The 22,934-nt window shown below is 36.0% G+C and overlaps 5 protein-coding genes across 8 annotated transcripts; 3 read left to right on the top strand and 2 right to left on the bottom strand.

The window, feature by feature from the left end:
- The first annotated feature begins 1,454 nt into the window (after window positions 1–1,454).
- Window positions 1,455–10,903, top strand: dennd6b (DENN domain containing 6B). Of its 2 annotated transcripts, XM_039668296.2 has the most exons (21): window positions 1,455–1,680; window positions 1,890–1,928; window positions 2,074–2,116; window positions 2,216–2,328; window positions 2,688–2,768; window positions 3,287–3,392; window positions 3,520–3,599; window positions 3,708–3,770; window positions 3,864–3,919; window positions 4,012–4,134; window positions 5,051–5,146; window positions 5,899–5,993; window positions 6,095–6,160; window positions 6,266–6,330; window positions 6,422–6,511; window positions 6,595–6,648; window positions 6,741–6,844; window positions 6,937–7,039; window positions 7,991–8,027; window positions 8,124–8,198; window positions 8,289–10,903. In XM_039668296.2, exons 1-20 carry the CDS (start codon window positions 1,528–1,530, stop codon window positions 8,168–8,170), a joined length of 1,614 nt encoding a protein of 537 aa, XP_039524230.2. In that variant the 5' UTR covers window positions 1,455–1,527; the 3' UTR covers window positions 8,171–8,198; window positions 8,289–10,903. The 2 variants fall into 2 exon arrangements, with proteins under 2 accessions (XP_039524230.2, XP_039524229.2); XM_039668295.2 differs by lacking the exon at window positions 7,991–8,027.
- Window positions 10,548–15,399, bottom strand: gcc1 (GRIP and coiled-coil domain containing 1). Of its 3 annotated transcripts, none has more exons than XM_039668293.2 (3): window positions 15,334–15,399; window positions 13,685–14,828; window positions 10,548–12,388 (listed from the first exon to the last, which is right to left on the bottom strand). In XM_039668293.2, exons 2-3 carry the CDS (start codon window positions 14,783–14,785, stop codon window positions 11,075–11,077), a joined length of 2,415 nt encoding a protein of 804 aa, XP_039524227.2. In that variant the 5' UTR covers window positions 14,786–14,828; window positions 15,334–15,399; the 3' UTR covers window positions 10,548–11,074. The 3 variants fall into 3 exon arrangements, with proteins under 3 accessions (XP_039524227.2, XP_039524225.2, XP_039524228.2); XM_039668291.2 differs by having other exon boundaries at window positions 15,347–15,392; XM_039668294.2 differs by lacking the exon at window positions 15,334–15,399 and adding an exon at window positions 15,211–15,330.
- A 2,012-nt stretch (window positions 15,400–17,411) lies between these two features.
- lamtor4 (late endosomal/lysosomal adaptor, MAPK and MTOR activator 4) lies at window positions 17,412–19,218 on the bottom strand. Its single transcript, XM_039668304.2, has 4 exons — window positions 19,061–19,218; window positions 18,769–18,849; window positions 18,364–18,481; window positions 17,412–18,225 (listed from the first exon to the last, which is right to left on the bottom strand). Exons 1-4 carry the CDS (start codon window positions 19,061–19,063, stop codon window positions 18,128–18,130), a joined length of 300 nt encoding a protein of 99 aa, XP_039524238.1. The 5' UTR covers window positions 19,064–19,218; the 3' UTR covers window positions 17,412–18,127.
- A 133-nt stretch (window positions 19,219–19,351) lies between these two features.
- Window positions 19,352–20,935, top strand: atp6v1f (ATPase H+ transporting V1 subunit F). Its single transcript, XM_039668297.2, has 2 exons — window positions 19,352–19,619; window positions 20,183–20,935. The coding sequence occupies exons 1-2, from the start codon at window positions 19,462–19,464 to the stop codon at window positions 20,382–20,384; spliced, it is 360 nt and encodes a 119-aa protein (XP_039524231.1). The 5' UTR covers window positions 19,352–19,461; the 3' UTR covers window positions 20,385–20,935.
- A 115-nt stretch (window positions 20,936–21,050) lies between these two features.
- On the top strand, window positions 21,051–22,846 carry LOC148965182 (uncharacterized). Its single transcript, XM_039668303.2, has 4 exons — window positions 21,051–21,547; window positions 21,653–21,727; window positions 21,884–21,919; window positions 22,450–22,846. Exons 1-4 carry the CDS (start codon window positions 21,465–21,467, stop codon window positions 22,562–22,564), a joined length of 309 nt encoding a protein of 102 aa, XP_039524237.2. The 5' UTR covers window positions 21,051–21,464; the 3' UTR covers window positions 22,565–22,846.
- The last annotated feature ends 88 nt before the right edge of the window (window positions 22,847–22,934 follow it).

Raw genomic sequence — 22,934 nt, forward strand, 5'->3', positions numbered from 1 at the left:
TTTTCCCCATACTTTTGTTGAAATCATTACATTGTTTTCATACTTATATTAAGATAAACCAGACCTTTTTATATAAACTAAACGCACTACCCAGTCTCCTAAAATAAAATAAAAATAAAACAATATTCCCAAAATGTAAAACACAAAATAAAACAAAGATTTTGTATCTGACACGTCTTGAGCTATGTCCGAAACTATTTTTGCTTAGTCTTTTGATTGTCAATAATATTTATATGACTTAGACATAATCATTTTGTTTGTTTGATTGCTTGTTTTTTAAGACAAAATAAAAGTTTTATGACAACTGGCAAGTTTCTGCATTACCAAAATTATAAAGGCTTTATGAGAATTTTACTTTCATAAATGTTAATACTTTTTTTAGATTTTATTTTTATTAGATTTATTATTATTATTATTATCATTATTATTATTATTATTTACGTACACTTTCAACGTCTATTAATAAGAAAGTGGTCAAAACCATATGCTCAAAACAAATGAACAGTCTTTGACATTCTTTCTAAACATCATCGTTTGTGTACTCTTTTTTTATTAGGTTAATTTATAGTGTTAAGGCCCATTCACGCCAAAAACAATAACTATAAAGAAAACGATAACGATAAATATATATAGGCCTTGTTCTAAAAAATCGCAGTAGGGGTTCAATCTTCAACTGGCTGGCAGGAGCCGCCACTGACCTGCCAGTGGCAGCTCCTGTCAGCCAGTTGAAGATGCCCCCACTCAAAAATCGTTCTCACCATTAAAGAACACCACAGCAATAACGATAACGGCACAACGATATAATTGAAATCACGTTCAGAACGATTTTTATTCAGTCGATGAACGATAAAAACATTGGCTGCAATCATAATCATGTATTAGTCATTAGACAAGCACCACTTAGTGCAATGTGAGTTAGAGATTTTGTCAACAAAGAAAGAAGATTAAGAAGGAATATTTTGTTTTTGTGCAATTGTTCTTAAATGTAAATTTTCAGGTCAGATACCACTTTTCAATGTTTTACTTACTGAAATACAACACTACTTTGGGATTATCTTTGACTCTTGAAACAAGAAGGCTTTAAAAACTGTTGAAATATGCAAGTCTTTTAATCTTTTCCTTTGATACGTATTTTTTTTTCTGATTAGTTATAAACCCCTGTCTTAGTCTTTTTTTGTTTTGTTTTTGTTTTGTTTTTTCAGTTTATTTGTTCTATATTGTGATTGTTTTCTTTGAAAATGTTTCAATAAAAAAATGTGAGTTAGAGATCAGTTTTGCGTGTAAAGAGTAAAAAAAAATATGATAATACATACTTTAAACATATTTTAAAGTTTATTTAAAATAACTGTAATTTATTTTGCGGCCTCCTTTTTGAAAACCAATATCAGAGATATTACAAACTATGGGAGTAATAAATCAGTCCTCCCCGCGCGATGGCGCTGTTCAACCTCAGTGATTACTGAATGATGACCGAGGACGTGATTACTCACAAAAGCAAGCGGATCTCAAATGGATCCTTAAGTCAAAATGGACCCGTTTGACAGCGCCGATTCCCTGGAAGGGCCGTCAAGGTCTGCAGCGACAGATACAGAGGTATCGGAGCCGTGGTCGCGCTTCTCTGCCTGGCTCGAGTGTGTGTGCGTCGTTACCTTCGACCTCGAGCTCGGACAAGCCATAGAGGTAACGTTACACAAATGATGTGCATGCATGCACCCCTAACATCTGTTTGCTTGTTTGTTTGTTTGTTTGTTTGTTTGTAAGTTACTCGCATAACCACTTTATAGGAAATAATCTGATTGTGATATGATGCTGAAACGCCTTGATTGCAAATGTATACACTGTAAAACACAGCAACAGCAGAATCACTGTGTTTATGTTGTCATCATCAGCTCATTTACCCCTATGATGTCAGACTCACGGAAAAGGAGGTAAGGTCAATTAAATTGAATTAATTCATTAATTTTCCAGCTAAAGTATTATTCATGCATTGTGTTATAACAATTTTAAAACATTAGTTTCATTTTAAAATTCCCCTAAAACTACCACAATCTTTCGCTTCCTTCTGTCTTTCAGAAAACAAGTATTTGTTACTTGTCCTTTCCTGACTCATACTCAGGTAATATGCTGGCAAAGACTGATCTCATCAGTGTTCTCATGATAAACAGCTGAAACATGAGCTTTACAGTTCAGTCACATGAGTTCGTGTCTATCCCAGGATGCCTCGGGGACACTCAGTTCAGCTTCAGACTGCGGCAGTCGGTGGGCCGCAGTAGCTCTTGGTTTGGACAGGAGGATGCTTACAACAAGGATGCACCTGTGGACCTGCAGGTTAGAAATAGACTTGAAATATTAAGCAGGAAAAAAAAAATATTTTTAACATTAATAATAATAATAAGACATGTTTCTTGAGCACTAAATCAGAACATTAGAACAATTTCTGATGGATCACGTGACACTGAGGACTGGACTAATGGCTGCAGTAAATTTGGTTTGAACATCACTGGAATAAATGATATTTTACACTATATTATAGAAAGGTTATTTGAAAGTGTAATAATGTTTAACAATATTACTGTTTTACTGTATATAATTGAGACATTTCCTAGCATCACCACTGATTAACATCTGCTTGAACCAATACATTCCAGAAACAAAGTGTGCATGTAAATTATTTTCCTGTTTTTTAGAAGGAGCACGCACATTTCCACGGGTATGTGTATTTCAGGCAAGTGAAAGATGCGTCTGTCAAAAGGGGCTACTTTCAGAAGGTGTGTAAATGAACTGAAAGATACAAATGTTTGTTCTGGTTTGTCACAATGAGCTGTTGTGCTCTGCTTACATGAAAACATGAAGTTTTAATTGAATGTATGGTAACACTTTACAATAAGGTTCATTAGTTAACATTAGTTAACTACATTAGTTAACATGTACATTATGTGAACAATACTTCTTCAGCATTTATTAATCTTAGTTAATATTAATTCCAACATTTACTAATACGTTATTAAAATCAAAGGTTGTATTAGTTAACATTAGTTAATGCACTGTGAACTAACATGAACACACAATGAACAGCTGTATTTGCATTAACTAACATTAACAAAGATTAATAAACAGTGTAACATAATGCATTGCTCATCTTTAGTTTATGTTAGTTAATGCATTTACTAATGTTAGCTAATGAACCTTATTGTAAAGTGTTACCGAATGTATTTAGTAAAGGGCATTGTGGTCAGTATACAATATACGAATTGTGTAAATAATTTCAGTTTTTCTACATCCCTAGTCCCTGGTGGTGGTGTCCAGACTGCCGTTTGTGAACCTGTTTCATTCGCTGCTGCAGGTCATTGCTCCCGAGTTCTTTGAAAAGCTTGAACCTTGTCTGGAGACAGGTGAGGCTGCCTTGACTTGAATATGTATTTACACTGACTGTAGACATTATTTTGACATTCTGTAAAGCTGCATGGAAATATATGTATGTATCTGAAATCCTCAATCATATTGGCTAATGTGTTTCAGTTTGTAATGAGATTGACCAATGGCCAGCACCAGTACCAGGGCAAACCCTCAACTTACCTGTGATGGGTGTGGTGATGCAGGTGAGAATATTATGGATGGAAAAACTTGGACGGGAGATTGATAACACCATTATCTAACTTATCAAGACATTGATTCAACTTCTTGAAATGCTGGGTTTGAATTTGCAGGTCAGAATTCCCTCAAAAGTTGAAACGCCAGAAGAAAGCCCTGTAAAACAGCCACAAACACAGGTGCTTAACTCATTTTACCATTGCAATCCTTCACATACTGTTTGCTTTTATTTATTCTTTACAAATGGTTGATTTGTGGTTGCATTTTTGCAGAATCTGCTCCCTGCCCCCACGGTTCTTCCATCAGTTCACGAGCTGGATCTTTTTAAGTGAGTGTTACGCTGCTTCTGTAATTACTAAACCATCTGTTGATTTTACAGCCGTCACTAATAGCTGTCCTAATTGAGCTTCATCTAATCAGATGTTTCCAGTCAGTCCTGATTCACGTGCAGATGTTCTGGGAGCTCATGTTGCTAGGAGAGCCCGTGGTTGTTATGGCACCCTCTCCAACCGTCTCCTCGGAGACTGTGCTGGCCCTGGTCAGGTATGGACATTGCGTTCTCAAAGCAGAGGCACATACACAAAAGTTATTTTGAGGAACTCATAGTAGTGACAATAGATAGGTCTGTTTTTTTTTAGTAGAGGTTATGCATAAGTTTATCAATAATCCACTCTCTTAGAAGAAAGTTTTCTACAGGGAAACTTTAAGGATTCGGTCAGACGCTTCATAGAATCATTTAGAGGTTCCCATAATTTAGTTTTTAAGGGATACTCCACCATTTTTTTCATATTAAACTATGAGTTGATGCATACCTCTCTCGTCTAAGTGCGTGCCCTCAATCGTTCTTGTGCGCGAGACACTGTGATTGTAAAATGGATAACTATATTGTATGATGGAATACCATACCACAGCTAGTGCTTGGGGGCACTTTGACTCGGCGCAGTAATATCATCACTCGTGAAAAGTCCTCTCCCCCTCTCACTCTCCAGAGTCATGATATTACTGCACCAAGTCCATAGATAAATATGCGCTGAGTCGAAATGCTCCCAAGCACTTGCTGTGGTATTCCGCCATACAACATAGTTATCCATTTTACACGTTTAGAAACGCGCAACATTTTATTTTGTGTCACCATATTAGGTCGAGTTACACTGCTCGAGTAACTGTATTTAAATAGGGAAAACGAGGAGGTGTTTGGTCGCTTCTCTGCTTGGCCCATATCAAATGAACTGGGCTAGTTAAGTGCTATCAAAGTGAGGTATGTATCAAAGGGAATAACAAAGTTTAATATGAAAAAAAAAAAACGGTGGAGTATCCCTTTAATTATTATTTTTGTTTTAATTCGTGGTTTTAAATTTCAATTACATGCTATGAATTATACAGCTCATAAACATACTTTATCACTAGAGTATATAAGTATAAAAAGTTTATAAGCATTCTCTAATTTTTTTTTTTTTAGCTCCATCACACCACTGCGCTACTGTGGTGATTACCGACCGTACTTCACCATTCATGACAGTGAATTTAAGGAGTACACCACCAGGACTCAGGCTCCGTAAGCAAATAAATACACTTAACATTAAAGTCTCTCTTCATCCAGAAATGAAAATGAATGGTTAAAAGATTACAATCGCGATTCAGACACCCACGCGATTTATTCTTAAATGACAACGATTCGTCTATGTCTAAACAATCACAGCGAACATTCAAATCTGCATTCACACTGCTGCTGAGCCAAAGAGAGCAGTTGTCATGTTGAGATATGAAGCTTCACAGCCTTTTTAGCCACTCAGTATCATTAGTTCTGTTACAATAATTAATATCATCACAGAGGTAGTGGGATAGATGTTTATATTTTGGAAAGACACACTGATGGCTACGATAGCACCTTTGGAAAGTATCTTTACAATTGTGGGAAAATCGAGAAGTGTGATTCTTAATTTATCCAGAATAATGCAGTTTAGTCACCATCATGTTGATCCAAAATCATTCATTTTCGAAGATTCGAGTTTTTATTTTCCATATAATGAAAGTGAATGGGGACTGGAAATAGCAAAAAGCACAATTCTGTTCCTCCAACAAAGCAGTAAATTGTATGGACCGCATTTATGATGCTTTTGTTTTATGGTGTTTTTTTGTCATTTAGTAGTTGACAAGCCTTTCAAGTCCAAAGAAACATGAGCCATGGGATATTCTGCAAAACGTCATATTTTCATTTTTGGATGAAACCTTGACTAGAGCTACTTTCATGACCATGTAGAAAATATAATTTTCATGTCAGGAAATAAATATTTTTTCTGCTTTCAGGCCCAATGTGATACTGGGTGTCACAAACCCTTTCTTCATGAAGACCTTTCAGTGCTGGCCACACATTATTCGCCTTGGAGACCTTAAGATGTCTGGTAAACAATGCTCCATTTTTGGCTCATCTGACAGCCTTTTTGATTGCATATAATCTCGGTATATTGCACATGAGAGAGGTTTGAATGGAGTTTCTCTTCAGGTGATTTACCAAAGCAAGTGAAGCTTAAAAAACTGGAAAAGTTAAAATCACTGGATACTAAAACAGGTACACAACAAGGCTTTGCTGTAAGCTTATGTGCTGAATAATGCAAACACATGAATGTGTGTAAATATATAATTTAAATAAAAAATTTTTTATCTTCCTATAAAGGTATTTACACAGCATACAAGACCTTCTTACACAAAGACAAAGCCCTCATCAAACGACTCTTAAAGGTAGGCTGATGATGTCAGTTCATGAAAAATTAATATTTATGTTTAAAGCTATAGTATGTGTAACGTCCTTGGTTTTTAATTGTTCTTTCAGGGTATCCAGAAAAAAAGGCCATCAGAGGTGCAGAGTGCCATTTTGAGACGGCATCTGTTGGAGCAAACGCAGAGTTTCATTCTTCCACTGGTGAAGATCTTTTGCACCTTTGTTTAAAGCTTTGATTTCATTCACTAAGTAGTCTTGAGTTTCACACACATTCTTTTCTTCAGGAAAGTTATTTGGAGAGCCTCATGCCACCGCAGAGATCTGTGTCTCCATGGAAGGTTGGTTCAAGATGATGTAGATCAGATTTGGGCATTTAAAATGATAATGTTGGACCTCAAACATAACAGTTGTGTCTGTTTTTATGTCTCAGACACCTCCTCAGATCCGGCCTTTCAGTCAGGATGAGTTCATGAAGACCCTGGAGCAAGCAGGCCCACAACTAACGCTCAAAGGAGATTGGATGGGCCTGTACAGGTAACATTGGCACCAGTCATTTGTACTTTGGCTTATAGTCATTTCGAGAAACACAGCAAAGGGCATTTGGGAACTAATGATTGACTTTTCAGGCGTTTCTTTCGTTCGCCAAATTTTGATGGCTGGTATCGGCTCAGGCACAGAGAGATGACTCAAAAAGTGGAACGCCTTCATTTAGAGGCCATCTGTGTGGCTGTGAGTATGATGTTGGATCTTGATTCGGTCTCTTCTCGTACCATTATATTATATTTAAGTCTTTATTATTATCACTTCAGAGTGTGAGTGCAAATAAAGAATGTTTAAAGGATTTGCTCAGCCAAAAAAGGTTAATCATCAAGTCGTTCTTAACTGGTTTGACCTTTTCTTCTGTTTAACACAAAAAGAGAAATTCTGAGGAATTGAACTGGTCGCTCTGTTCCATGCAATTTCACTGAACGTAAACTGAGACTTCAAAAAGGATGCAAAAACACTATAAAATGATTTGTAAGAGTAGTCTATATAACTAACACTGCTGTTCAAAAGTTTGTGGGCAGTCAGTTTTTTTCATTTTAAAGAAATGAATACTTGTATTCATCAAGGATGCATTAAATTGATCAAAATGACAATGAAGTGAACTGTTTTCAACCTGTTTTCAAGAAAATGAGCACCAAATCCTCATATTAGCCTATTTTTTGAAGGATCATGTGATACTGAAGACTGCCATCTCACAGGAATAAATTACATTATAAAATATACAACTCTTATCTTATATAATAATAATAAATCACATTGTTTTACACCACTTTTGATTAAATAAATGCAGCCTTAGTGAACATTTAAGAAACTTCTTTAAAATGCATTTAAAAAATCTTACTGAGCGCCAAACTTTTGAACAGTAGTATATGTGATAGTCATTTGAATCTATGTGATCACTTAAGTGAGGAACAGACTGAAATTTAAGCTGTTATTAACACAATTTCATTGATTAATTTCATTGAACGCATCATTCAATCATGTTTTGTGAACATGGATCAACCGATTTATTAAAAATAACTCAAGGATGTTGAGATTTTCAGTGAATACCCACTTAAATTTCAGTCCGTTTTGAGTTGCATGGAAAAGCGTAACCAGTGCAATTCTTCAAAATCCTTCTTTTGTGTTCCACAGAAGAAAGAAAATCCAATGGGTTCAGAACCAAATGAGCGTGAGTAAAGAATAATGATCATTTTTCATGGATAAATGACTCCTTTAATGGATCATTTAATTAATTTGATTTCTGGTTTTGTCTTTATTAATTCAGGACCTGCTGACGTGGACCAAAGACAAATCCGAGGTGGAGATTGTTGACCTCATCCTAAAGTTGCGGGAGAAACTGGTGAGTGACACTTAGACAACCGCCTTCTGAGGCTTAAAGTGCATTCTTTGTGACTTTTGCATGAACATGTCATTTATGTGTCCTATACAGATGAGAGCTAGAAAACATCAGCTTCCTGTGAAAGAAGAACTTCTGGAGAGATTAGAGAAATCAATCCAGACCATCATCAGCTCCTTGCCAGAGGATCTACAGACAGTATTACACAGACAATGACAATCAGACCCACCTGAACACTGACCAGCAGATCCACTGAGACATACACAGATTGTCTGTCCAGAATAACCAGCCGTATATGAACCCACGACTCCTGCACAGGTGTCAACCAACATTTCTTCTGGTAAACCCATACACTACCACCACGAGGCCTTTCATTTTGGATGTACAGTACTGAAGAGAAACAGCAGATACTACAATACAAGGTTCTAGATGGCACAAGAAGAACACAGAAAACATTAATTCTTAGATTTAAATCATTTTAAGCCCTCGGCTACGCTTCATACTATATTTGAGACATCTGCTGAATTGCATTTTAACATGAACCAAGTATTTAAAGCCTGTAGTCATTTAGCACTGCATGAACAGGAACTTTATTTTAAGTCAAAAGGATGAACAAATTGACTCTCTAATTAGCATATTACGCATTTATTTAACATATGCAGCCAATGATATTCAAATATATGACGTGTTCATTTAAGTTGCTTTTAGGATGATTCATTTTTTCTTATTAAATATCAACGATTTTATTCCGGTGATGGTGTTTGTTATTACTTAGGGACAATATGGAGCACCATAGTAAACTTGACTCCTTTGCCATTTATTTATGCATTGTGTACCTTACCTGACCTTTAACCTTTGCACAGAAGCACCTCTACAATGTCATTTGGCCAGTTTTTATTATTTTTATTTTACAACTTAATTGTCTAGGCAATTGTATGACAATTTTGATTTGATCTCTATCAGGGCTAAAACTAGACTGATTATAATTGATAATCATTATTGAGAGTATAATATAGTCCAGGATTCATGAAGGACTGAGCAGTGGCAGTGAAACTTGGTCACATGTGCAAATTAGTTGATGTGTTTCATAAGTTTTGTGATTGGAGATGGTCAAGTTCAATGTCACAATCCCATCATGTATAAGATACTCTGTATATATGGTGTTTGCCAGTTATGATTTTTATATATATATATACAACCTGACCTTTATTTGGTTGTTTTACAGCACTTTTTTTGGTCCGTTTTGAACCTCACATTGCACTTTTTACCTATATTTTGACTTAAGTTAGTTTGTGTAGGTGTAAAGTCTGTGATTTATTGATTATTATTTTTTTTATTATTTATTAAAATGGATGCAAGTTTAATTAAAGTTTCTTATTTTTTCCTATTCTATAAAATGTTTGTTTGAAAACAGACATTTTTTGTTGTGTTTTTATGTTTGGGAATGTGTTATTAAAGTCTATGTTTGAACTGACCAGCAGTAAGAGCTTGGATGTAAAGACAGGTGTTTGATTATTTATATTTTAGTTGTAAGCTTGTTCATATTTCTCAGTACTAGACGTGAAGGACCCCTGAACAGTGCACATTTCAGGATGTCAACTCATCTTCCCATTAGTAGAGTGCTAATAAACTGATTTGAGTGTATCAATGGGGACACCTACAAAATGAGCAGTTGGGAAACACTGGCTGAATTCAAATAGCATACTATGCTTACTATTTCTGTGATATACACTTAAATGGCAGAAATAGTAAGAGTAGTATGGTATTTTGACCATATCTTAATGCAAAAAGCACCTGTTTATAATAATAACAGTCTTTACATTGTAGATTCAACATGCTGTTTTTGTTACAATGAGCAACTAAAATTTTCACAGTAGAGAGAAAACAATTTTCGAGGTTTTTTTATTTCCATAAATGATTAATTTATCTTATTTTTAATGAGATTACAAGCTGAGGAAACATGATTGTGTTGTGTGACTGAAAATGTAACAATAAAATATTTTAAAAATGTCTCAAATTTGCCTATGCATTGGAGTCAAGTATATATTGTTAAAGTGTAAATATAGTACTTACTATAAAAAAACATAAAATGCTGAGAACAAAATAGTTTATTGTTTTGGTCAAAAATTGAAAATATACATTTAATTAGAAGACTGAAACCGTGAAGACATTGAAAATGATCTGTAATTCTTCTCAAGAAAACCAAAAAGCATAATATATATATACACAGCATATATTAAGAGGTAACGGTGTATTCATGAAATGCCCTAGACTATGGCAGGAAAAATAGAACCAACCAAAACTGCTATATGTTTGCAAAGTCAAAGCAACTGATGTTTTTTTTTTTTTAAATTTTATATAAATTAATGAAATATTCTTAATAAAACCCATGGAATTAGTTTTGTGTGTTAAATATATGCATGGAGTTCACCATGACTATACATGAAAAGTGCTGCTGTCTGAAGGCATTACTGTCTAGTTTCCCTCTTCGAAGTCTTGGAGCTTTCAATGTCATCGTAAAGTCCCTTTGAGTGTTTTCTTTGGCATAAACCATACTGCAGATGTAAACCCTTCATTCAAAAAGTGTTACATTATGTCTCCAGTTATAATACAAAATCATAACACTATATTGCTGCACCCAACTCTACTGATTTTACAGATTGAAGACACAGTGTTAAGATATAATATTATGTCGCACAGGAGAGAGGTACGCTATCAAAAACTGGACTAAAACCATTCATAAAGTGTTTAGTATCCTGTCATGCATTGTTGCTCCTGTTTTTTGGTACCTTCTCACACTGCACACAAAAAGTGGTCAACAAAAATAAAAAAAATCTCAGCACAGTAACCATAACGTATCTCTTCACAACCGGTTTGAATCATCTCATCCCTGACTTCCACCAATTGTGTGGCTGCAGCTTCAGCACAGCTTGTTTCTCTTGAGGACTAAAGTGCAAAATGGTCAAAATGGCCGTAAGTGTCTGCTGGCGCCCCCTAGTGTCATGGAGCGTGAGAAACCTATAAATTACATTCTTGAGGTACTCGAGGTTGGCCCCATCTCTTCCCTGGTCCCGAATATGCTTGTCCAGCTGGCACTGTAGCTCAGCAAGCTCTTCTTCATGCCTCTCCCCCTTTGCAATCAGCTTTCCTTGTAGCTGGTGCAAGTCTTCCTCAAGACGATGCTTTTGTTTGCGTAAGGCGGCCACTTCCACCTCTTTGCGGGCCAGCTGTTCAGCGTATAGCAATAAAGTTGGCTCGTTGGGCCCAGCTAGTTTAAGAGCTTGTGTGACAATGTCACTTTCTTCTTGTTTTGGATCAACTTCTTCTAGGTCACCTCCTTCCATCGCTGTGCTGTTATTTGTGGCGTGCCTCTGATGGCTTCCGAAACTCATCATCGCCGTAGCCCGAAGTCGCTCAAGCTCAAGGTCTTTTTCTGAAAGCAGGGCCATGGTGCGATCTCTCTGTTTGTGCAGCTCTTCCTCAAGCCGCAATAAATTCTCCCTGTGTTGAGCCTCGAGCCTTTCGACTTCCTGTTTGTGGGCCTGCTGGAGCGCTACAAGCCCTTGCTGCCGCTCCTCCAGGTCCCGTTTGTGCTGCGCTTCCGCTTCATCTGAAAGTATGCGAAGGTTGATGTACTTCTCCTTCAGCTCGGCCAGCTGGTCACGCGCTTCTTCTAAGTCTTTGGACTGGTTGCCGTCTTTCGTGGTCTTGTTTTTCAGAACACCCTGAGCCCTCATTTTGTAACGCTCAAACTCCTCCCTCAGCTGCCGTAGCTCTTGCTGGTAGTGGAGCGCTGACGCCTTCTCTCCCTCTGAAATTTCCTGGTCCTTCTCTCCTTCTAGCAGACGTTCGATGTCCAGACTCCGGTCTTGAGATCTTTGCGCAGCCAGCAGGAGTAACTTCTTCACCTTCTCGAGTTTGTCCTTTAACGCGTCCACGTTCAAGTTGGCGTCGTCGATGTTTAGATCGGAGATCGACGTCCTATTGACCGCTGCCATAGCGAGGGTTTTGTTCTCGGTGTCGAGTTGAAGGATGCGTTCTCGCAGCCTCTGAGCCTTCTGTTGGTCCATCTGTCTGGCCTTCTCACAGGCACCCAGCAGTTCAGAGAGCTCAGATACTCGCTCCTCAAGGCTGGCAACTCGTCCCTCCTCCATCTGCGCCTGTTCTCGGAGAAGCTCATCTGCCTGTGCCACCTACATAGACACATATGAGTAAGAAATAAGAATAAATGTTTAAAAAAAATCAATTAGACAAAGGGTGTCCAATCATTGGGCGACTATCCTGCTGAGTTTAGCTTCAATCCAAATTAAACACATCTAAACCAACTAATCAAGGTCTTCAGGATTGATGGAATTTCGTGTTGGAGCTAAACTCTGCAGGACACTGGCTATCCACAAACAGGACTGTATGAATGGTACGCATATATCAGACAGGTCAATTCATTAATATTAAGTGAGCAGGCATATTGAGATTAGCTATGAAGGCACAAATTAACCGACAAATGGCCGATATCAAAATTCTTTATTTTAGAGAATAGTTTTGATGTACAGAATTTTAAAAAGATATTCATTTTTTAGATTTATTAAAGATTACATTAAACAGCGTTATTAAATTATTAGTGCCTTTTCAAATATTAATTGATACTGATATTAATGTGAAATGTAAATTATTTCTATTTTTAAAATGCATGTTATTGATTTTGTCAACCAACTTTTTTTTTTACCTTGTCATTTTTTATCGACATGTCATAACTGAATCTTCCGGCGAAATCACAATTCTCTATTGTGACGTATGCTGGACTTCCAATCATTTAGTGCACTTAAAATCCACTTCTTTCTTACAATCGAATCGACTGCAAACTTGAACTCAGATCTGCCTCCATTCAATATACAACTGATGTGTAGAACCGAGTCTCATTTTTTCTTTTCAGATAATCCATTTCACTTGAATGTGTCACAATACAGAAGAAAGATATGCCACTACTTCCATTACACTGTGACTCTAATATAGGTTGGTATGGATATATCATGCATCATACATTTTCTGTTGGCAGTACACTCTTAAAGTCAGTATGAAACAGACGTTGCAATATATTGTAATGTATATCCAAGTTAAACAGCCTCTTAAAAATTAAATATAAAAAAGAATAAATAAAAATAATCAGGACTTGATTTTGTCCATCAGCAATTGACTGGCTTGTTGGAATGTCATCAGAGAAGAGAAGAGCTGTTGTTGCAAGAGGGAGGGGAAGTTACTTTGATTAAAGATTGTGACAGCTCATGAATTTAAATAAAATAATGCATGATAAATAATTTACAATAAATACTGCAATATTACATAATAAATAAGAAAATATAATAAGAATGGTCAATTTTCATTTCATAGTGCCTAAAAGTAGAATAAAAAAAAAAACAGCCTGTTTTTAGTGGAGTGGAAAATAACTGTAATCTTAATGATGGCTAGAATGAATGGCCTTTTAAAAGAAGTACCTTTCGGATTTCCTGCTGAAGTTGCTGATTGAAGTGAGCTTTGAGGTCTGCGATCTCTTGCTGGAGCTCCTCCACACGTGGGTCAGGTTTGCTGCTCTCCGCCGCAGCAGCCTTCAGACTCTTCCTCAGCTCCTCTCGTTCCTGACTGATCTCTTTCAGCTGCGATTCGTAATCTAGCCCTCGGTCTACTGCCTGCATGGCTTCAGCCAGCGCCTCCCGCGAGTCCTCCAGTTTGAGTTCGGCGTCCTGTCTCAGTCCCCTCTCCTCCTGCAGGAGTTTCTGAAGCTCTCGAAGCATGAGCGCATGATCGCCCTGCTCCTGCTCCCGTTCGTGCTGCTGGGTGATGACACGGGCTTTGCTCTCCGCCAGCAGCTCCTGCAGGCTGTGAATCTCCATCTGGTGCTGCTTCTGATCTTCCTCCATCCTGGCCTGCAGCTCCTCCAGTTCCTGCTTTATCTTCCGCTTGTCCGCCTGGAACGAAGCTTCCATTCTGGACTTTTCTTGAGTGATGGTTGATAAGGAGCTGGTCAGGGTGGACAGCTGCGTCTTTAGTTGGATGACACGGCGGTCTGTGTCTGCTGCAGGTGGTTGCGGCTCCGTACATCCACTGCTGCTGGTGCTGATGCCACTTTCAGACCCACTTGCCTCCTCGGATTGCTGGGGTAAGGCATGTACAACAGCTCCAGAGGTGGCTCCATCTACAGCACAGCTGTGGTCCTCCTCTATTTGGTCTCCTTTAGTGCTGTTGCTGGTCACGCTAGTGGCCGTTTCAGCAGAGGCTGCGGTATCCAGGCTGTCTTCACTGTGAACCGAACATCGGTCATCCCCAAGGTAGGAGGGCAATGATCGTTCAGCTTTTTCTGTAGCGTCACCAAATGACAGGTTATCATCTCGCTGGCTAAAATCAACCTCCTGAGATATGGACAGTACCTTCAGGCTGGCTTCCAAGGCCTCTTTTTCCTTAATTAAGCTTTGGTACGCTCTGACAACATCTTTAAAACGCGTCTGATATTTCACAAGCTGTTTCTTCTGCAGTTCAATGGTTTCCTGCAGTTCCTTCTTGCTTGGACCACCAGTAAAGCTCATGCCAAACTTATCCATGTCAGTGTCAGGCTGGTTTCATACTCTCTGGTATGATCTCCACCTGCAAAGTAAATATATATGAAATATAGAAGTGCAATGTAGAAAATCTGTAAGCAGATGTTCACAATATTTTTTTTTTTTTAAATATTCCTTTAATTTATATATGTTTATATATATATATATATATATAGAGAGAGAGAGAGAGAGAGAGAGAGAGAGAGAGAGAGAGAGAGAGAGAGAGAGAGAGAGAGAGAGAGAGAATTGAACTATGGAAACTGGAAAGCATTCATTCTTTGACATTTAACGTTTTCTTGTTGTTGTTAGTCTTTGAGACTGTTTTTGTCTGTTATTTAACTTACTAACTATATTTCACTGCTCATTTGTTGTCGCTAAGTTAGCTAATTAGTTAGCATGTTGTAAAGGTGCAAGAATAGATACATTACATCAAATCCCACATCACGAGATTTAGACGTAGAAGCATTGTGAATAAAACGTCAAATAAATGTTCTCTTAGTTTAATTTACTGTTCATTTAATTATATTTCAAGAGAGAAATATCGCATTTACCCGAGTAACTTACGTGTCCTATTTATTTTGCTGGAGTCGCTTCCGGGTATGGAAGTGACGTTTCAGGGGGAATTAAAAGTGTAAAAGTATTACAAAAAAATATATGTATATTGCAAGTTTATTAAAATGAAAAAAATATTAGATTTTTAAATTTCATATATAAAATATGAATCATTAATCGAACATGGAAAACATACTGAAATAACATAGTAACATAGTAAACGATTAACCGATTGTTGTTGGGTTTTTTCTTCTTTTTAAAATTGTATTTATTTTAAGATATTTATGGACTTTTTTTATAAAGTCTCTGTTTTTTTTTTTTTTTTAGTGTAATCCGGGGGGGGGGGACTATTCTTTTGAAAAGTTCGTCATCATTTTGCGTTCACTCACTATGGAAAAGAGCAGAATACTAAAGTTTTTTAATCCACTCCATACGTTTACGTGTTGTAGGCTATTGACTTCTATAATAATCTACTATTTTACATTATGAGCTAATTAATAAAATTTACTCCCTAAAGATTTTATTTTAAGTTTTTTATTTTATTTAATTTAATACGGGCTATTTTAACTAGTGAGGGTGTGTTAAAATGTTCAGTTTACATCTGAGGTACCAGCTGGTTTTGCACCTCTGGTTTACACACACATGAATCAGAATACGCCTACATGTGGAGTTCTCAAAGGGATATTTTACCCCCAAAAAATTAATTCTGTCACCATTTACTGTTGTTCCAAACCTTTATGTATTCCCTTCTTCTGCTGAAGACAAAAGAAAATATTTTGAAAATTTTTTGTAACCAAACATTTGTGTTGCACTATGGAATTCCTATTATTAAATTACTTGGAAGTTAAGTGGGAATTGCATTTCTTTCCAAGTAGATTGCTCAAAATAGTTTCAGAATTATTTATTTTTGTAACCAATCCAATGCATGTTTTCAGCACTGAGCAATGTTTTTTTTTTTTTTTTTTTTTTTTTTTACATGGGTCTGTGACCAACTTATTGGCAGAATCTCTTTTCACTGAGCAGTGTACGGCTTCTCTCCATGTGAGCTCTGACATGGTCTGTCTCCTTTGTGAGTGAAACTCTTTCATGAACAATTTTTTCTGGATTTCTTGTTTTTTTTAGTCTGGTGCACTTTCATATAATCTAACTGTGTGAAACTCTTTCCACATAAACAACATGAGAACGGCTTCTCCTTTAGATGAACTGTCTGATGTCTTTTCAGTTGAAAAGCCAAAATAAATTTTGTTTCTGGAAGTATCTCCCTGTTTTTGTTTGCTTGTTGTTTTACTAACAGCCAAATACCATGGGAATGAGCGATCTAACAGACAAACTAGGTCTCCACTTAAAAGTATAATCTTTTCATTGCTCATTTGCTTTTACAAATGTTGTGAAATTGCTTCAGTTTCCCTCTTTGTCCTGCAGTGATGTATTTAAGCCACACGTGCCACCCAAGGAACAGGACTCAATGAGGGACTAGATTGGCTATCTAAAGAACTATCAAAGCAATTAAAACGGAGAATTACAAAAGAGTTAGACCAATTTGAAAATCATATGCAAATAAATAAAGAAATGAAATGCCAGATGAGTTTTGCAGTACAGGAAATGACAAAATGTTCTTTGCTGGTTTGACCTTCGCATTAAGGACTTTGCAATCAGTTCCTGTTCTAATGCACTTTTCTGCATTTTCCTTCCCCATTTCTTGTTCCTTTGTCACCCTTTCCAGATTTTTCTTTTTAAAACAACATCATCTTATTAATTATTTGGCCTTGTATACTAAAATATTTATTACTATGAAACAAAGATGAAGGCAAGTATTGTAGTATTTAAGACAGAGATTGTTGGGATTCAAAGCATTAAGGATTTGTGAAACAAAAAGATTAGGAATTTTCAGAATTCCTCTCTTAAATCAAGTGTCAGATCAGTCAAACTTAAGAAAAAACTATATACATGGGTGTATATATATATATATATATATATATATATATATATAAAGGGTATAGTACAGAATTAAATTATTCAGCATTGGTAGTTTTAACCACAAATAATTAGATGATTCTTGAGAAAAAAAAAATGAAACTAAAATGCATAGTACTTTATTTAATATATTATTGTTAATGCAGTTATTCAAAGTTTTGACTTCAAGCCTGTTAATTTAACACATATGGAAATAGACTGTAAAAAGTCAATTCAGTGCACTTAAGTTTTTGCTTTCACAGATCCAAGAGAAAATAACTTTGTATTATTATAACGCCTCACTACAAGCTCTCATACTTTACATTAAGATTGGAATATGAAACTCATAATACAATTATAACACCCAGTGTAATATTGTCAAAAATATAAGGCTTCCGTGGCTATATAGATATAATGTGATGAGCAGGTCCTTCAGTCAAAACATGCCTCTATTTTTATGAGGAAGCTGTGAGTTAAAAGATACAATGGGTTAAATACAAATACAAATCTATAGTCATCTCATTAATACAGTAATTGAAACCACTCAATCATAAATGGGGGCTAAAATATTGACAGCATTTAATCTTGCATCAGATGAATCCTGTGACCATAGTCTGTAACATTGCAGTTGTTCAAGATTTACACATTAACTTACTATGGTTCAGGTCAAATACACCAGACACCAGCAAAGGCCCCCAATTCGGTGTAATAAAGTCTTCTTACAAAATAAATTCATTGTGATTGTGCTAAACATCAGATGGTTGTGATGGCTGTTTCAATGTGAGGGCACCAATTTGAGCTTGTAAAAGTGGGTAAGATCAGTCCATTTTATCCTCTTTACTACACAATAACAGGTTCCCGCTGGTTGTTCTGCCTTTTGACTACAAAAACTTTTTGTCCTGAGATGGTCACAGCATAAACGTAGTCTTCAAACATCACTGTGGGGGAGAAATCACACACTTACATCAGGGTATTTATTAAGTAGTAGTGTAGCTTAACACAGAATTTTAGGATAATTTTCTGTATTACAGTGATTCAAATCATGCTGTCCAAGCGAAAACAAGTATGTTTCTTACCTGACATGCGTTTGAAAGGGGGCTCAGCTGTTCCGTGCAACCTAAAACGACAGGCTGTTCTGACCATCTGCATGATCACTCCTGCCGTGTGCTCGTCATTCTCCAGCTCTCCTGCAGACTGCAAGAGGACAAGATTTACAGAAGAACTTCCCTCTTAACAAAAGAAGAGTCCTAACATTATCTATCTATCTAAAATTATAAAATGTTTATGTCCAGATAATACATGTATACAATTATTTTTTAATGTTATACATGTTTGGACAATTCTCTTATTCTTTCTTTGGATTTTTTCCCCCCCTTGCAACTCAAGATTATCTATTCAACAACACGTCATCTCTTTGTGTACAGTAGTTGAGATAAGTACAGTGATTAATTTGACTGCTCATTAAATGTTTAATAACTTACCGCAAGTACACCGTCCTCACTAATAACCAAATACCCAATCTGATCGGGTATTCTTTCTAAACCTTGGGTCAGAGCGGTGGTCTGCAATTCAACAAAAGGTAATGCAGGAATTAAACAGTTGCAGAGATCATTTATGTTCAATAATTCCTTACAGCTTATTGCCTTCTCAATCACATTATGTATAATATCACTTTTATGCATTCCATAAGCATACGCTCAACATAACAAAACCTTTTCATTGAAATAAACATTTAGTTTAGACAAATGGCTCCTAAATAACAATTATATTTACCATTTTTAGGCAGTGCTGATGAATTTACACTGTCGTCTTCCTTCACACCTCGCCTCACGTGACTGACAAACAAGAGTCGCGTGTATATAACGTCATCGCGGAAAAAGATTGCTTTTCTTGTATATTTTACATCACTTTTATGTTTTTATGCGGATGTACATAGTGTGATATTATCAGCAAATGGGTTAAAATGTTGCTTATTGTGACAATTCTGTCAGTGTTTTGGATGTGCGCGCACTTATTCTGATCCGAGATCAGCTGTCTAAATAAAGCGCTTACGGTCTAGTCAAAGCGGAAGTACACTAGTCAGCTGATTAAAGCATATGATCTCTACTGGACGGGAAAACATTTCACCCTCTGATTCTATATTTTATTTGAGCGAAAAATAAGAAAAACTCGTAATGCCTGGACGGGGGAAATTAATCGCAGTTATCGGGGATGAAGACACATGTACCGGATTCCTCCTCGGAGGGATTGGAGAGCTCAACAAAAACCGAAAACCCAATTTCTTGGTGGTGGAAAAGGACACTAGCATCACAGAGATAGAGGAGACCTTCAAGTAAGAGACAATATTTGAAATATCTGAATGATTTAAAATCACATATTACAATCCAAAATCAAATAACGTTACATAGCCTAAATAAAAACGAAGAAATATACCATCGTAAATATTAGTATAGGGATAATATTAAGGACGTTATCATAAACGAATAAAATTGACTAGCCTACCAATACATTTTCTTTTGTGATCTTATCTATCGTACAGAACTTAATTCTTAAACATTGATTGATTTTTAACCACAAATATTTAGATGATTCCTGTATATTCCATGTATTAGACTATGCGCCAATATTGCTACAAGGTTTTTTTTAATGTTAGTTAGTTAGTTATTTTTTTAAAGTGTCTTGCACTTACATGCCCAGCCCAAATAGGCTTAAAAGACATTAATGTCATAAAACATTATACAAAAACAAGATAATCATCATACATTATTACATTATTATTATACAATATACATTATTTTTTAATAATCAAATATTGACTGAGTATTGTAGATTTCCTCATTTATAGTCCAAAATGTAATTTCTACTTGAATATCAACATCAATTGCTCATTTACAGGAGTTTCCTGGCTCGCAGTGACATTGGCATCATCCTCATCAACCAGTTCATCGCAGAGATGATTCGTCATGCTATAGATGCCCACATGCAGTCCATCCCCGCCGTGTTGGAAATTCCTTCTAAAGAGCATCCGTATGACGCCTCCAAAGATTCCATCCTGCGACGGGCCAAGGGCATGTTCTCAGCAGAGGACTTCCGATAAGTTGATACACCCATGGAGTCACAGTCTGGCCTGGGCAGATGCAAGAGTAAACAAGGGTTACTTCTTGTTCTCATCCATCTTGCTGAAGCTGGAAACCATATTACAAGGATTATATAATGATATGTTGTTAATGTGATGCTCTGTGATGTGTGTGATGTGTATTTTGCCATTCCAGAAGTTTGAAGAGGAGGAAATTGTTTGTCACTGCTCCTAATCATAATTGTTTAAATTCTGTACAATATTATTTATAATATAAGAAAGAAAGTCATTGTGTAACAGACATTATATATGGAAAGAAATTAAGGTAAAGGAATTTCTTATAAATACTGCACTTTCAATATTTAAGCTCTGGACTGTAATATTGGACTGCAGAACCACCGTTCAGTAACTGAGCGCTTACAAATCTGTCTCAAATTACTTTGTGTTAACTGTTAACAGTTTTAGGTTACCTACAGTGGGCTACAAATACACGTTTTGTCATTGTGTTGGTTGACACGTTGAGCTGTACACAGTGTGATATCATTAAAATATGTTAACTTAAATCTTCAGAACTGTGACTTGCAATTTATTACAAGTAATGTAGTCTTACACTCCATTGGTGTTGTGTGAATAATGTGTGTCTAATGTTTAAACAAATTAAATAATAAATTGTAAGAAGCCTCTCTGGCTTAATATATAAATGCTTGTAGTAAAACTATGACACTCAGATAGTTAGTCATGAAATAATGATGAGAAATTGCTTTGGTGCCAGTTCCTGGAAATCATACTATCACTGTCACACTATGGAAATCTTACTAAAACTTTAAAACTATTGTATACTGTAGGCCTATTTGTCATTCTGTGGTTTCTTTAACTATCACTGTCAGCTCCCAAATATTTTCACAATGTTGAAAAGGTCCCATCACTCTTAAAATGTCTTATTCAAGGTCAAAACCCACTCTAGTCTGTGGGAATTACATACACATTCAGATCCCCAAAAGATCAATGAGCATTTGAATGATCTGGGAATTTTATATAAGCTTGAATTAACTGGTCTGCTTCATTGACCTTCACTCTGTTCAGTAATTCAGTGCTGGTGTGATGAACAGTATGTTTTCTGTCTGGACTCTCAGCTCTCTGATTCTCACCTACACTCTTGCATTTCCAATCTTCAATAACACAAGGTAAGATATTTTCAAGTACGAAAAAAAGTTAATTTAGTATTTTATCCACAAAAATGTTGTATGTTATCCTCCCCACACATACTTATGATTTATTCTTTTCAACAGGGTGTCTCATATGGAGATTTCCCCTAATACAGTGAGGAACTCCACAGAGTATATGAAGACCAATCACACAAACAAGTATAGAACATTTTCCAATTTACACACACACACACACACACACATATATATATATATATATATATATATATATATATATATATATATAAAAATAGAGTTCTAAAAAATGCGAAAACAATTCTCTCATCTCACCCAAATGTCTTGACTTCTCCATAGATCCGAAACAGGGATACCAAAAAGGAAAAAATTTCTGTAAGTCATGCGTTTAATTAATTTGTTTTTAAAATAATGCATGTATAATAATCTATTTATATTATAATAATAAAGTTGGTGTTAATTAAATATGTTAACATTTGCATTTAAAATAATGGAATAATTCTTTCCATTGTAATTGTTAATTAGTTTATTAATGTATGCTGCCCTCATGATATACCATAAAAAAATGGACAAAGAATGCTTGTTTTGTTCATAATTACACAGATAACAATTATATTGTGTAGACCACACTAATCTAAAATGCTAATATAAAATTGAGACTTTGACAGCACCCCTTTCACACAAATATCAAATCTGAAATGTCTGGTGAAATGTTACCATAAAATGTAACAAATAACTTCCTGTCTCGTTCTTCATGTGTCATTCATATCTTTTTAACACACACCAGATTCATTGTATTATAGCAAATGACCTTTAAATGATTTCCATTCTGACAAAGGAACAGAATATTAATTTAAATCCTCATTCAGAGTTGGTGCCTGCAATACACTTCTCTCTCATTTCAGAAGGATGTGTTTTCTGTCCACTTGTGCCATGTGGAACCTGGGGTCTATGCTACAGCATGGGAATGAGATAGCTGGGGACATGACCACAGATCCAATGGGAATTGGCAAAAAATAAAGCATGAACTTGAATGATCAAATAATGATGAAATGGTGTTTCACTGAATATTCACCCACGTGTTATCTTAGGCTTGCTGTGATTCTGTAAAAACAGGATTGATTTAGGCATGTTGTTATTAGGCGAGTCATACTCAATCTCTATAGTATGATTTTAGTGACATTCAGCAGTTTATTTCTGTCCATGTTTATTTCTGGATAAATTTATAACATAAATATAACATATGTGCAAAGTTTTTTATGTTTAGTGGAAGCTGATTTATTCGTGAATAAAAAAAGCTTTTACCTACAGTGTCTTCATTTTTATTGTCTTGATGTAGTGAACATAATATATAAAGTATAACTTCATTAAAGGTGAAATATTATGACTC

The sequence above is a fragment of the Pimephales promelas genome, chromosome 24 (assembly GCF_988280905.1).
Source record: "Pimephales promelas chromosome 24, fPimPro1.hap1.1, whole genome shotgun sequence".
NCBI lineage: Eukaryota > Metazoa > Chordata > Actinopteri > Cypriniformes > Leuciscidae > Pimephales > Pimephales promelas.